This window comes from Bos javanicus, chromosome 4 (genome assembly GCF_032452875.1).
Source record: "Bos javanicus breed banteng chromosome 4, ARS-OSU_banteng_1.0, whole genome shotgun sequence".
Taxonomy (NCBI): Eukaryota; Metazoa; Chordata; class Mammalia; order Artiodactyla; family Bovidae; genus Bos; species Bos javanicus.
Window position 1 is genome coordinate 106,060,831 of NC_083871.1, and position 13,811 is coordinate 106,074,641.

A 13,811-nucleotide genomic window follows, 5' to 3' on the forward strand; every position below is an offset into this window, starting at 1 on the left:
TGGAAATGCAGATTAATTTTAATGATCTAGCTCAGGGTAGGCCCCCGGTGCGTGTGTGCTCAGTCGTGCCTGACTCTGTGACCCCATGGACTGCAGCCCACCAGGCTCCTCTGTCCATGGGATTCTCTAGGCAAGAATACTGGAGTGGGTTGCCATTTCCTACTCCAGAGGATCTTCCTTACCCAGGGATCGAACCCACATCTCTGGTGTCTCCGGCACTGGCAGGCAGGTTCTTTAGCACCAAGTCACCTAGGAAGCCCAGGCCCCAGGTAGGAAGTACCATTTAGGATATTTAAAATCTGGAAAGGATTTTCTCAGGTGGAGACTGTCAGGGAAGGTCAGTAACCAGGAAACAAGTGGTTGGGTAGCTCTTTTGTTACAGTTGGTGGACAGGGATATGCCTCACAGATGGGTGTTTTCCCACAGGAGTTCTGGATCACTTGCTTTTCGCAAGAACCCTCTGCATGGACACAGAGTTTCATGGGGGCTTTCACTACGATGTCCACAGCTTGTATGGCTACACCATGGCAAAAGCCACAGACTCGTAAGCATGGGTTTCCTCCTAATTCCATCTGGGGAGGTGGGAGGTGAAGGGTTTCTCTTGTCTTTCATCATTGTATATTTCAAATATTTTTGTGGTTATAGGCATATGGAAACTCAGATCTTACAGTACACTTAAGAGGTTTTCCTCATAATCCCAGGTTTTTATGCAGGATTTCTTTTGATTGGCTTCATTATTTCAAAGATTGGCTTCATTATTTCAGGAACTTCATTATTTTGAAGACACTCAAAGGCAATAACATACAAGGTATTTAGAGGTCCCAGTTGGACATTAGTACTTTCTTTGGTCCTATTACTGAATGTACTAAGATCACCACTCTAAGGTTGCCTGATTCAGCCAATAAAAATACAGGCTACCCAGTTAAATCTGCACTTGTTGTTATTATTATTCAGTTGCTCAGTCGTTTCTGACTCTGTGACCCCATGGACTACAGCACACCAGGCTTCCCTGTTCTTCACCATCTCCCAGAGTTTGCTCAGACTCATGTCCATTGAGTCTGTGATGCCATCCAACCATCTCATCTTCTGTCATCCCTTCTCTTCCTGCTCTCAATTTTTCCCAACGTCAGGGTCTTCTCCAGTGAGTGACTCTTCACATCAGGTGGCCAAAGTATTGGAGCTTCAGCTTCACCATCAGTCTTTTCAGTGAATATTCAGGGTTGATTTCCTTTAGGATTGACTGCAAGGGACTCTCAAGAGTCTTCTCCAGCAACACAGTTCAAAAGTATCAATTGTTCAGCACTCAGCCTTCTTTACGGTCCAGCTCTTACATCTGAACAAGACTACTAGAAAAACCATAGGTTTACAATATGCTTAATGTGCCAAAATCTTATTATTTATATATATATATTTTTTTTTTTCTTGCTGGACTGTCAGTTTTTAAGATTAAAGGTGCCCATGTATCCCTAGTGTACAAACTAAAAACATATTTGTTGAATGAATAAATGCTGGGCCTGAGGAAGAGAAGATCAGGATGGGCCCCTGAGGGACCCAATTCTAGAGGCAGAGTCTGTGTTGACTTTGTCTTCCAGCACCATTTTGCCATCATGACTTTTTATTAATGCTGAATCATCCAGATCAGAGTAGATCCTTGTCTAGTAAATGAAAAAGTGTTTATTTCAATGAAAGATACGCTTCAAGAAGGACACATATTTCTGATTTTCTGTCTTGTCTTTTCTGGCTTCTTTTTCTCTTTCTCTACCTTTCATGAGAAATAAACTAGATGATAAGACTCAGTTTCCCCATCTTTGAAATGAGAGACTTGGATCAATGTTTTCTGTAGCAGCAGTAGTGTTAGTCACTCAGTCATGTCCGACTCTTTGCGACCCCATGGACTGCAGCACACCAAGCTCCTCTGTGCAAAGAATTCTCTAGGCAAGAATATTGGAGGGGGTTGCCATTTCCTCCTCCAGGAGATCTTCTAGACCCAGGGATTGAACCTGAGTCTTCGGCATTTCAGGCAGATTCTTTATTTACTGTCTGAGCCACCAGGGAAGCCCATGTTTCCTATAGCACCTTCCTAGTTTATCTGTACACTTAGATGTGCCAATCTAAGGATGGAAGGCAAGAGGGAGAGGGCATAAATGGCCAGGGCAAAAAGGAAGAGTAAGGAAGGGTAGTAGGAAGGAAAGAGACTTTAAGTTGCATTATTGTTAGTGTCTCCATGTGACAAAGTGCTTTAACATCATGATGGGGTTGATTAAAACATTCTACTAGCTGTGGTTGAGAGTTAAAAGGTAACTATGACTGAGTAAGGAGTAAGCACCCTTCTAACTTCCGTATGTCAGGCAGAATGACCTAAATTTCCAGAGAACTGTGGAAATAACCATAACTTAGCCTTCAGGTTGGGGGCAGAGATGTCTGGAAAACAAATGGGATCTGGGCATCAGGAGAACTTAAGTCTTGTGGCTTCCCTGGTGGCTCAGAAGGTAAAGAATCTGCCTGCAGTGCAGGAGACCCGAGTTAGATCCCTGAGTTGGGAAGATCCGCTGGAAAAGGGAATGGCTACCCACTCCAGTACTCTTGCCTGGAGAATTCCATGGACAGAGGAGCCTGGTGGGCTGCAGTCCATGGGGTCACAAAGAGTTGGATACAACTAAGCGACTAACACTTTGACTTCCACACTAAGTCTTAGATATAATGAGTATTTGGCTCCATCTTAGCTGGCAGTCCAGTCTGGGGAATGTGTTTGCTGATATACCCAAAGGAGGAAATTCACTTCCATATAGGCTGAAAGCAGAAGACCAGATTCTCTCAGAGATCAGAACCTGATCATAAATAAGTCAAACTTGAATGGTGGGAAAGAGAAATGAAAAGATCTCTGAGCTGGGAAAAAACAGTTATCTCCTCTGTGTTACCTTAATGGCCCAGCTTAAGTAAACTAACTGCAGATAATGTCATCCCTGTTTGAGTTTCACTCTATAAAGCTGAATGTGTTTCTTTCATGACTGATGACTGCAGAAGGCAATAATCCCTCTGACCAACAGCAATAAGGGCAAAGTGTCCGCCAATCTAGATCAAAAGAGAGACAAGGACGAGAATTGAAGAGTGTGTCCTCTCCTCCAACCTACTCCCATCTTTTGGTCATTGAATTGTCAGGATGGAACACGTCTTTTTCATGAATCAGCCTCCTAATTCAGAATTTTCCTCCTGTTGTCATTATAAGTCATTCTGCATGTAGAGACTCTCCATAAAATCCTTAGGAATGTGAAGTAAGGAAGCATTGGTGGTTGTGTTGGTGTCTATGAGGAATTACTTGATGCCGGGTGATAACTTTTTCTCAGACCATGTGTTGAAAGGAAAGATAAAAGAACTGGCCTGCAAAGAGCTAGCAGCAATTGTGTTTCTATCAAGTGTTACTGTCTTACAGTTGTATTATTGTTCATTTTTGGAGTCTAAAGGAAGGTATGAACTATTTAGTGTGAAAGAAGAAAGATGGCAGAGGCCTTTTAGTAAAGCACCTACGTAAGAAAGTATGCGGAATAGAAGCTAAGAAAATAGCCTACATCTAAAAAAATATATAAATATTTTCCTTGTATTACATATAAAACATGTAATAAAATATTACATATCAAATGAAACTATATAGAAAAGACAGCAAAGGAATTAAAAACAGAATTCAAAGATAATAGCTTCAGGATTTAGGGTGGGATAATATATAGTTAATAATATTAACTATATGCAATTATCTTTCTGAATTCTGTTTTTAATTCCTTTGCTCTCTTTTCTGTATAGCTTTATTTGATATGTAATAGTTTATGTGTAATACAAGGAAAATACTTTATATTTTAGTTGTTTTTAACGTTATAAAGAGTGCCATATATCATTTCACTTGTCAGTTCATTTGTTTCAATTATTATTTTGTTTCAATTATTATTTTGTATAGATTACAAATTTCTTGTACTGGACATTGCTAATGATAAGTTGTGAAGCTTCAGAGGAACCAGGTGCTTGGAGCCCAGCTGGTGTACACACTCTCTTCTTGGGCCAGCAGTGGGTACAGGGTTCCAGCCTGAGCTGGTGTTGTCCTGAATAGGATTACTGATGGGCAGCAAGGCATGGGGCCAAGGAACACTGAAGAAACCTTGTCTAGAGGGAGGAGATAGGGCCAAGAACCCCAAACATGGCTGCAGGGTAGTTTTGACCCAAAAGGCAGAGCACAACGAGTTCCAACAAGATAGAGAAAACATAATCAAGAGGATAGGAGCTTAGAGAGATTCCTTGGTGGGGGGCTGATCTGTAGAGGTTTGTAATGTCATGTGAGATCTGAAACTTTATCCAGAAGAGAGAAAGAAGCTCTTAAACACGCTAAACTAGTTTGCTTTCCTGATTCCTGACACTTTGGTGTTTTTCTGAGTTTGATTGGAAAGCCGATTACTGCCCTGGGGGTAGGGGAGTCCTAGTCATTCCAGTTTACTTATCTGTATTCCTTTTAAGGGCCATGGAGAATATCTTCAGCAATAAGAGACGCTTCATCTTATCACGTTCTACTTTTGCGGGATCTGGCAAATTTGCTGCTCATTGGTTGGGGGACAATGCAGCCAGATGGGACGATCTCCGATGGTCCATCCCTGGTATCTTGGAGTTCAACCTATTCGGCATCCCCATGGTGAGTTCCATTCTGAAACAAGGAGCTTTCACCATTTGTCCTTTGACATTGTTTTCATCACCAGACTTTGAGGGTGTCTGAAAACCAAGGAGCATGTATTTCACTGTGATATGTATTGGGAAAAATCAATTTGTTTTTTGGCTGTGCTGCCTCTTCATTGCTGTGTATGGGCTTTCTCTAGTTGCCATGAGTAGAGGCTACTCTCTAGTTGCGGTGCTTGGGCTTCTCATCTCAGTGGTTTCTCATTGCAGAGCACAGACTCTAGGCCCGCAGGCTTCGATATTTGTGGCTTTCAGGCTCAATAGCTGTGGTGCACAGGCTTCATTGCTCCATGGCATGTGGGATCTTCCTGGACCAGGGAGCAAACCCACGTCTCCTGCATTGGCAGGCAGATTCTTAACCACTAGACCACCAGGGAAGCCTGGGAAAACCAATTTTTATGTGCCTTGTGAGCTGTCTTCTGAAGGTAGAATGGTAAATGTAACACATATTAGTGTCACAGAAAATCCCATCAGCAGAGCATCTATGAATGCCAAACCTTGAAAGTGAAAGCTGAATGTTGAGGAAGAGCCCTTAATAAGACAGTTTCTTCTTGTCAGTAGATTTGCCATGCATACTTGTTTCTTTCTCCCATTTGGCTGGAGCCAAATGGGACTTCCTTATGCATGGAAGGATGGAAATAAGAGATGCTATTTTTCCTTATCATATAGGTACCCAGCCAATGCTCTCTCCTCTCTCACTGACCATGTGCTTGTGTGTGTGTTAATTCTCCAGGTAGGTGCCAACATCTGTGGTTATAGAGAGAATGTCACAGAGGAGCTTTGCAGACGGTGGATGCAGCTGGGAGCATTTTATCCACTGTCGAGGAATCACAACGGGCCTGGATTCAGGGTAAGGTTCCAAGAGAAATGATGGAGACTTCTTGAATTTTATGATCTACTTATACTCAAAGAGAGATTGAAGAAAATCCTACAGGGTGGCCCTACATGCAGAGGCAGAATAGGTAAACCTTGGGTGATAGGCTTCAAAAACAGGGTGTGGGGATGAGGATATGTGGGGAATAGAATGTATGTAACTAAATGGTTCCATTGCTGGAGACTCACCAGTAAGGTGAGAAGCATCGTGAACGTGTCCATGGCGCTGCTATTGCTTCTGCTGTTGCTGTTTTGTCTCTAAGTCTTGTCTGACTCTCTTGCGACCCCATAGGCTGTAGCCCTCCAGGCTCTTCTGTCCGTGGGATTTCCCAGGCAAGAATACTGGAGTGAGTTGCCATTTCCTTCTCCAGAGGATTTTCCAGACCCAGGGATCAAACCCACATCTCCTACATTGGCCTGCAGATTCTTTACTGCTGAGCCACCAGGGAAGCCCCATTGCTTCTGGTACTACCTTATATAAGTTGAGACAGAGTCCACTGGGTTTTTCTTCGGTTAATACAAGGGAAACTCCTCCAAGATAAGGGACACTGGGGAGGAAGGATTTAGGGAGAGACAGGCCAGGGACTTGAACTTTGTTTTCACCTTGTTACACATTCTGTCTTTCTACGAATGGTTCGTGAGACCACCCCACTGCTTCTCATGACTCATCATACTTTTAGCCTCTTCTATATAAGGTCCTATTTTTGATGGGCAAGTATAGCTATAGGTTTGAAGTCCCCTTTTTAAAAGTATATTAAATTTTATAATATAATATTATTATAAATTATATAATATAATATTATTATATATTATTATACATTGCCATTATATGTTGCTAGACTGTTTTCCGGAATGACTGTAAAATTGACATTTCACCTAGTGGTGTGTCTCCTTTCCCCTTACATTCCACTTTTGTCTTTTTTAAAGGTGGAGTACATTTGATTTACGATGTGGTATTAGTTTCAGGTGCCCAGCAAAGTGGATCTATTATACATATTCATATACCCACTCTTTCTAGATTCTTTTCCCATATAGGTCATTACAGAGTATTGAGTAGAGTTTCCCGTGCTATACAGGAGGTCCTTGCTGCTGCTGCTGCTGCTAAGTCACTTCAGTCATGTCGACTCTGTGTGACCCCATAGACGGCAGCCCACCAGGCTTCCCCGTCCCTGGGATTCTCCAGGCAAGAGTACTGGAGTGGGTTGCCTTTTCCTTCTCCAATGCATGAAAGTGAAAAGTGAAAGTGAAGTCGCTCAGTCGAGTCTGACCCTCAGCGACCCCATGGACTGCAGGCTACCAGGCTCCTCCGTCCATGGGATTTTCCAGGCAGGAGTTCTGGAGTGGGATGCCATTGCCTTCTCCACAGGAGGTCCTTACTAGTTGTCTATTTTATATACAGTGATGTGTATATGTCAGTTCCAATCTCCCAGCTTATCCCTGTCCCCACCCCTTACCCTCTCATAATCATAAGTTTGTTTTCTACATCTGTGACTCTATTTCTATTTTGTAAATACATTCTCTGGTACCATTTGCTTAGAATCTACATATAAGCAGTATCATATATTTGTCTTTCTCTTTCTGATGCACTTCATTCCCTGTGACAATCCCTAGGTCCATCCATATTGCTCCAAATGGCATTATTTCATTTTGCTCTGTTTCATGGCTGAGTAATATTCTACTGTGTATATGCACCACATCTTTATCCACTGCTCTGTCGATGGACGTTACTCCAAGTGCCCCTTAAGGAGATGTCTTTGGTGATGCTAAGGATGAGTACTGTGGGATGCTCTTTCTTTTAACGACCTCATCCGCAGTTTTCATTTGAGTGGGTTAGATCTTAATAGACTAATTAGAGTAACGTATTGATGGTCACTTTAGTTTCCATTCTCTATTTTATCCAATGACATGTCTCTAACCTGGGAAAGACTCACAGCCAAGTATTTTATCCCTGGCCTTTCCTAGCTATTGGTGATCCATAGAGAGATAGACTATTTCTGGACTTCTAAGTAAGGGGCTGGGAGCAGGTAGGGTGGGCTCACTTTCTGAAGAGATGGCCTGGAAGCACTTAATACAGACAAGTGCACTCAGAGCTCTTAGGTTTATGGGTTCCAGAGCCTTTTTCCTTTCCTCTCAACTAGTGCTGTTCCATAGAATAATAATGAGAGCCATACAGCTACCTTTAAGTGTAAATTTTTTTTAAATGAGAAGAAATAGGGTCAATTATTCTTAATATATTTTATATAATTCAATATATCCCTAACATTATAATTTCAATCTGGATTTGACACATAATATTAATGAGCTATTTTATATTCTTTTTTTTTCTACTAAGTCTTCAAATTTAAGTGTGCATTTTACATTTGACAGTGCATTCAATTAGGATGCTAACTTTTCAGTAGTTGGAGTTAAGCGTAATCCAACAAAATAATAATGTTTAATGGAAAAAATATTTTATGTTGATTCCATTTTTAGGTTTATATTTAAATGGGTTAAAATAAAATAAAATGAAAAGTTCTATTCCTCAGTCTTACTAACCACATCGCAAGTGTGGAGTAGCCCCATGTACCATGTAGCCACCGTAGTGGATGGTACAGCTCTGGACTTTCTCTGTTGGAGACCAAACTGATAGAGGCTATGGAGTGTTGTTTTCTTTGGTGTTTCGCCTTAGGATTTTCATGAGTCACACACTGGGGCAACCACACAGAGGTCTCACGGAATAGTTCTATGTGGAAGGAGTGAAATGGGCATCTTAGGGACAAAAGAAAAAATTTAAACAATTTTCTCTAAAGCAAGATGACTGATCTAAATATGGCACTCATATCTTTCACATCTTTCTAGTTATAATGAGAATGAACATAACGACTGCTCATCATTAATGGAAAATTTCTGTTTCTGGGAAGCAAATTAGATTTTTCATCTAAAGGGTTTTTTGTTTTTGGTTTTTTTTTTTGGTCTGTTCTTGGATAAAATCTACTAGGGGCTTCCCAGGTGGCTCAATGAGCTCGCCTGCTCAGCAGGAGACATGGGTTCGATCCCTGGGTCTGGAAGATCCCTGGAGAAGGAAATGGCAACCTACTCCATTGCTCTTGCCTGAGAAATCCCATGGACAGGAGCCTGGCAGGCTTCAGTCCATGGGATCATGAAGAGTTGGACATGATTTAGTGACTAAAAGACAACAATATCTAGTAAAAGCTGTACTCATGATTTTTTTTTTAACACATTGTATATTGAAGAACAAACAGAGGTCACTGTCTTTGGAATAGAGAAAATAAAACATATTTTGATGGTGAAAACATTACAGACAAAACCAGGCATAAAGTTTAAAATTGCAAATTTCTAAAACTGTAAGGAAGGGGAGAGAAGGATTGCACATCATGGTGGTAGGCAGTGTGGCTTAAGGCCATTGGTTTCAAATAGTATTTTAGTAGGAGTGGCTCAGATGGGAAAGAATCTACCTGCAATGTGGGGGACTTGGGTTCAATCCCTGGGTTGGGAAGATCTTCTGGAAAAGAGAATGGCAATCCACTCCAGTATTCTTGCCTGGAAAACTCCATGGACTGATCAGCCTGGCAGGCTATAGTCCATGGGGTCACAAAGAGTCAGTCATGACTGAGCAACTACACTTTCACTTTTCACAACTTTATTGCATTATATGCCAAATGAAGTATTATCAGAAACCTTAATAAATAACATACATTAGAGCAACAGCTCTAGGGGAGCAGGGCCCACTTTAGCCCCTTTATCTCCATGGCCACTTTGAGGACCTCTCGATTACCCTGAGGCTGCAGATGCGTCATAGATTGGCAGATCTATCAAATTTAAACTCTGCCACTTGCTTACAATTTGACATTGGGGAAGTCATGTAATCGTTGATTCTATTTTTCCATCTATAAAATGAAGAAGGAGAACCAAGATCCTTGCAGTTCTAGAAATGCTTTGATATCCTCTGAATTGGGAAACATGACTACTTTCACTTGAGAAAGCTTCTTATCCCAAGAGCGCTTCAGAGATTTGATGGAAATATTTAGTAATTGCTTACATTTCCTTCTAGGACCAGGATCCTGCTGCCTTCAGTGAAAACAACGCTATGCTGTTGGAATCCTCCAGATACTATTTGAACATCCGCTACACCCTGCTGCCCTATCTCTACACCCTTTTCTACCGAGCTCATACCCTGGGGGAGACCGTAGCAAGGCCCCTCGTCCACGAGTAAGCCCCCTGACCTGCAAAGACTCCCCTTCGGATCATAGCGTCACTGGCCTTGCTAGTAGCAGCAAAGTCAGCTAGGACCCTGCTGCCCCACCATGTGCGGCTGCTTTGTATTCAGGCTTTACCTGCCTTCTCTGTTTTCCAGGTTCTACCAGGACCCAGCCACCTGGGAGGTGCACGAGCAGTTCCTCTGGGGGCCTGGACTCCTCATCACGCCTGTTTTATATGAAGTGTGTTTATAATCTGAACAATGGGGTGGACTCTCCCACTTGTTCTCGTGGATTTACAGCTGAATAAGCTGGGGCCCGAGTGTCTGTGTTTAAAGATAAATCAGACTACAAATAGGAGGGAGAGAGCACGAAAATTAGGAAATTAGAAAAATAGTAATTATTGATCTCACCCTCAATTTGCCAAGCCAAACAATCTCCATTTTGCAAAATTACCTTAAAGCTTGTTTCCTTAAGCATGTGGCCTTGGTACTGATGGGGGCTTTGAATATCTGAGAGTTCAGGCCGATCATCTGTCTGTGCTTCCTGTTCACCACAGGGGGTGTGTTTCTTAAAGTCAGGGTGGGGGAAGAGAAAAGGTAGGGAGAGGAGTGTGGAGGGAGAGAGGGGTGCTGGGTACGGGGACAGTGTTATTCTAGAGTCCCTGTAGGAAGGACCAAGTAGAATCAAGGGCAGGGGTGAGTAGGGAAGAATAGGAGAGGGGTCAGGATTATGCTGATCTGTTTATAAACACGAGAGATGGCTCATGGACTCAAGTCAAAGGCCCTTGGAGCTGACATTTTAGCCCCAGCATCTCATGGTAGGTCCTGCTGGCTCACAAGTAGTCCTCCTGCAAAGCTCTTCGGAGGGCCTAGCTGCTTCATTCTCCTCCTATCAGATTACACAAGGGACTCAGGGAATACACTTTCTCTGCTTTTCTCAGCAGTCTCCAAGCAAAACAATCTTCACTTCTAGGAACAGCTCTGTTTTGGTTAATCTGCCCAGTTTTTCTGAGGCAGCTTTCTCTCAGGAGTGTTGCGATGAGGACGTGCCACCATGGGTGAGGGTGTTGTGTAAACTGTAAAGGGTTGTGCCAGTGTTGCTCACCGTTATGTTTCCCCAGGGTTTGAACTATGCAAGAGCATACATACCTGACGCCATCTGGTACGACTATGAAACGGTGAGTGAGTGAGTCCTGGGTGCTTGGGGTAGGCTAATAAAACAAGGTTTTACATTTTGTTGCTTACGGGTATGTTCCTGGGAAGAAGGCCTTTCCTGGGGTACAATGAAATAATTTGAATAACTAGAGTAGGTTTATGGAAATTTTCAGTCGATTTGACTGGCTATTCTGCAGCTATGTGGACTAGTAGTGGGCCTTAGGTTGTGATGATCTATAGAATTAAACCCCAGTGGGAAATCACACACAGCATGGTGTAATATAAGGAAATAGGATTTCCTATGTGCTTTGGGGGAGTCACTTCACTTTGGGAGGTGTGGTGGCGGGGCTTAAAATGAAGCAACGGAACTAGATAATTCCAATGTCACTTGTAGCCCAAACAACGTATTTTCTGGTCTTTTCCCCTTTTGTTGGCTAGCAAGTAGCCATAGAATGGAGGAAACAATTTGTGGAGATGCTGCTGCCAGGTGATAGGATAGGACTTCACCTCCGAGGGGGCTACATCTTTCCCATCCAGCAGCCAAACACGACCACAGAGACCAGGTAAGCTCCTCACTCTTCTGAGGGTGCAGAGTGTTATGGGAAAGAGAAATTGGAACTAAAAGTGGATCAACTAAGGGAAAATAGCTTCAGTCACTCATCTTTCTCACTTCCTCTCAAGGTCAGCCCAAAATTGGCATCTTCATTTAGCAGGGGATAGCTGTAGCCTCAGTTCCTTTACGTTCCCATTGTCTTTCACTTGTAAATTGCATCAAATTGCAAGGATGGTCAAAATAATCACTCATGAGGATTCCCCAGGTCAGAAAGTATCCTCAAGTAGATTTCCTTAGGCATGAGACAATGCAAGTTAATGGAAGGTAAGAGATACCATATGAAAGTGAACATAGGTTTAAGGTCAAGAGCCAGAAAATTTGGGTTCGAGCCTCAGCTCTGCTACATACAACAAGTGTTACCACGGGCAACTTACTTTGTGTATCTCTGCTCATCATTAGTAAACTGGAGATGATGGTACTTCAACTTCTTAGAGTTATTAAGAGGCTCAGATGAAATAATAAATATGGTTTAAGGCATATAGGATGCTTAGAAGATTGCCTGCCATGTGGAGAGCATCCAGTAAGTACTAATTGTTAGTATTATCATAAGTGCGGTTCTCAGCAGGAACTGCCTCCATCTACTGTTCTTCTTAAGCTCATTCACTACTCGCCTCTGCTGTCTACCCATACCCTGCTTTTGTGTTTTCAGACAGCATCAGTATTTACTTAATATCTGAGATTGACTCCAAAATGGTCTGTCCCTGGGGCACGAAGGGGGCTGGCTTAAGACCATTCTATCTTTTCTTCATTCTCTGAAACTGAGAATTGCTCCTTTACAGCCGGAAGAACTCTCTGGGACTCATCATTGCCTTGGACTCTAAGCGAGAAGCAAAGGGAGAGCTGTACTGGGATGATGGTGTCTCTAAAGGTAGACTTCCTTATGGTACCATCACTGCGCTTCTCCTTGGCAGTTCATCTAGGCAGACTGCCCAGTATGGCACGAGCTTTGTTACCACTGATGCTCATTTCTATAGCTTAGAATCAATGCATTCTTAAAGTTCCACTAGCCAAGCACATACATTAAAATAGACTTCAAATGAGCAACTTGTGTGTTATTGACTCTACCAAAACAAAAGATATGATTGGATTTAGTTTCTTCCTTTCTCTGGATGTCATTATTAATGTCAGAATAATACATTACATTAATGTGTATATGTGCTCAGTTGCGTCTGACTCTTTGTGACCCCATGGCCTGTAGCCTGCCAGGCTCCCCTGTCCATAGAATTTCCCAGGCAAGAATACTGGCACAGGTTGCCATTTCCTACTCCAGGGGATCTTCCTGACCCAGGGATCAAACCTGCGGCTCTGGTGTCTCCTGCACTGGCAGGCAGATTTTTTACCACTAGTACCACCTAGGAAGCTACAATTTATTAATAGATTGTAAAATATTGCCTTGGTTGCTATTGAGAGGCAAGTATCTAATTTGTGTGGTGTTTTTTCACATATGAGTATCTCACATAAGCTTTGGGTCTCATTATATAAAAATATGCCCTACATAGAATTAGCATTTATTAATAGTTCTTGGCTATTTATTATTGCACTGTGTGCAGGGCCTAAACTTTCCAGGTGACTCAGTGGGTAAAGATCCCACCTGCAAATCCAGGAGATATACGTGATGCAGGTGCAATCCCTGGGTCAAGAAGATCCCCTGGAGGAGGGCATGGCAACCCACTCTAATATTCTTACCCAGAGTATCCCTATGGACAGAGGCGCCTGGTGGGCTACAATCCATGGGGTCACAGAGTCAGACACGACTGAAATGACTTAGCACACAAGACATAGCCATTGCCCTTGAGGAAGTCCTGGTCCAGAGAGAAGGAGGGCATGTAGATAACTACAGATACAAGTCAAATGTTTTTTTTTTTTTTTTAATTATTTGTTTATTTATTGTACTGTTTATTTTTGGCTGTGCTGGGTCGTCATTTTTTTTAAAAATTATTTATTTATTGTACTGTTTATTATTGGCTGTGCTGGGTCGTCATTGCTGTGTGGGCTTTTTCTCTTGTGACAAATGAGGGTTACTCTCCAGTTGCGGTGCATGGGCTTCTCATGGCGGGGGAGCACAGGCTCTAGGGCACGTGGGCTTCAGTAGTTGTGGCTCCCAGGCTCTAGAGCACAGGCTTAGCAGTTGTGGTGCATGGGCTTAGTTGCCCCATGGCATGTGGGGTCTTCTGGGACCAAGGATTGAACCCGGATCTCCTGCCCTGGCAAGCAGATTCTTTACCACTGAACCACCAGAGAAGCCCCCCAAATGCTTTAAAC

The 13,811-nt window shown here is 42.7% G+C and overlaps 1 protein-coding gene across 1 annotated transcript in view; it reads left to right on the plus strand.

The window, feature by feature from the left end:
- The window catches only part of MGAM2 (maltase-glucoamylase 2 (putative)), a 77,117-nt gene that overhangs the window by 33,650 nt on the left and 29,656 nt on the right, over positions 1 to 13,811 (plus strand). Inside the window, exons 15-22 of the mRNA XM_061414956.1 lie at positions 427 to 544; positions 4,498 to 4,669; positions 5,444 to 5,560; positions 9,635 to 9,792; positions 9,938 to 10,022; positions 10,903 to 10,959; positions 11,375 to 11,499; positions 12,329 to 12,417. Coding sequence (XP_061270940.1) covers positions 427 to 544; positions 4,498 to 4,669; positions 5,444 to 5,560; positions 9,635 to 9,792; positions 9,938 to 10,022; positions 10,903 to 10,959; positions 11,375 to 11,499; positions 12,329 to 12,417 — 921 coding nt within the window. The remainder of the gene's footprint in view (positions 1 to 426; positions 545 to 4,497; positions 4,670 to 5,443; positions 5,561 to 9,634; positions 9,793 to 9,937; positions 10,023 to 10,902; positions 10,960 to 11,374; positions 11,500 to 12,328; positions 12,418 to 13,811) is intronic.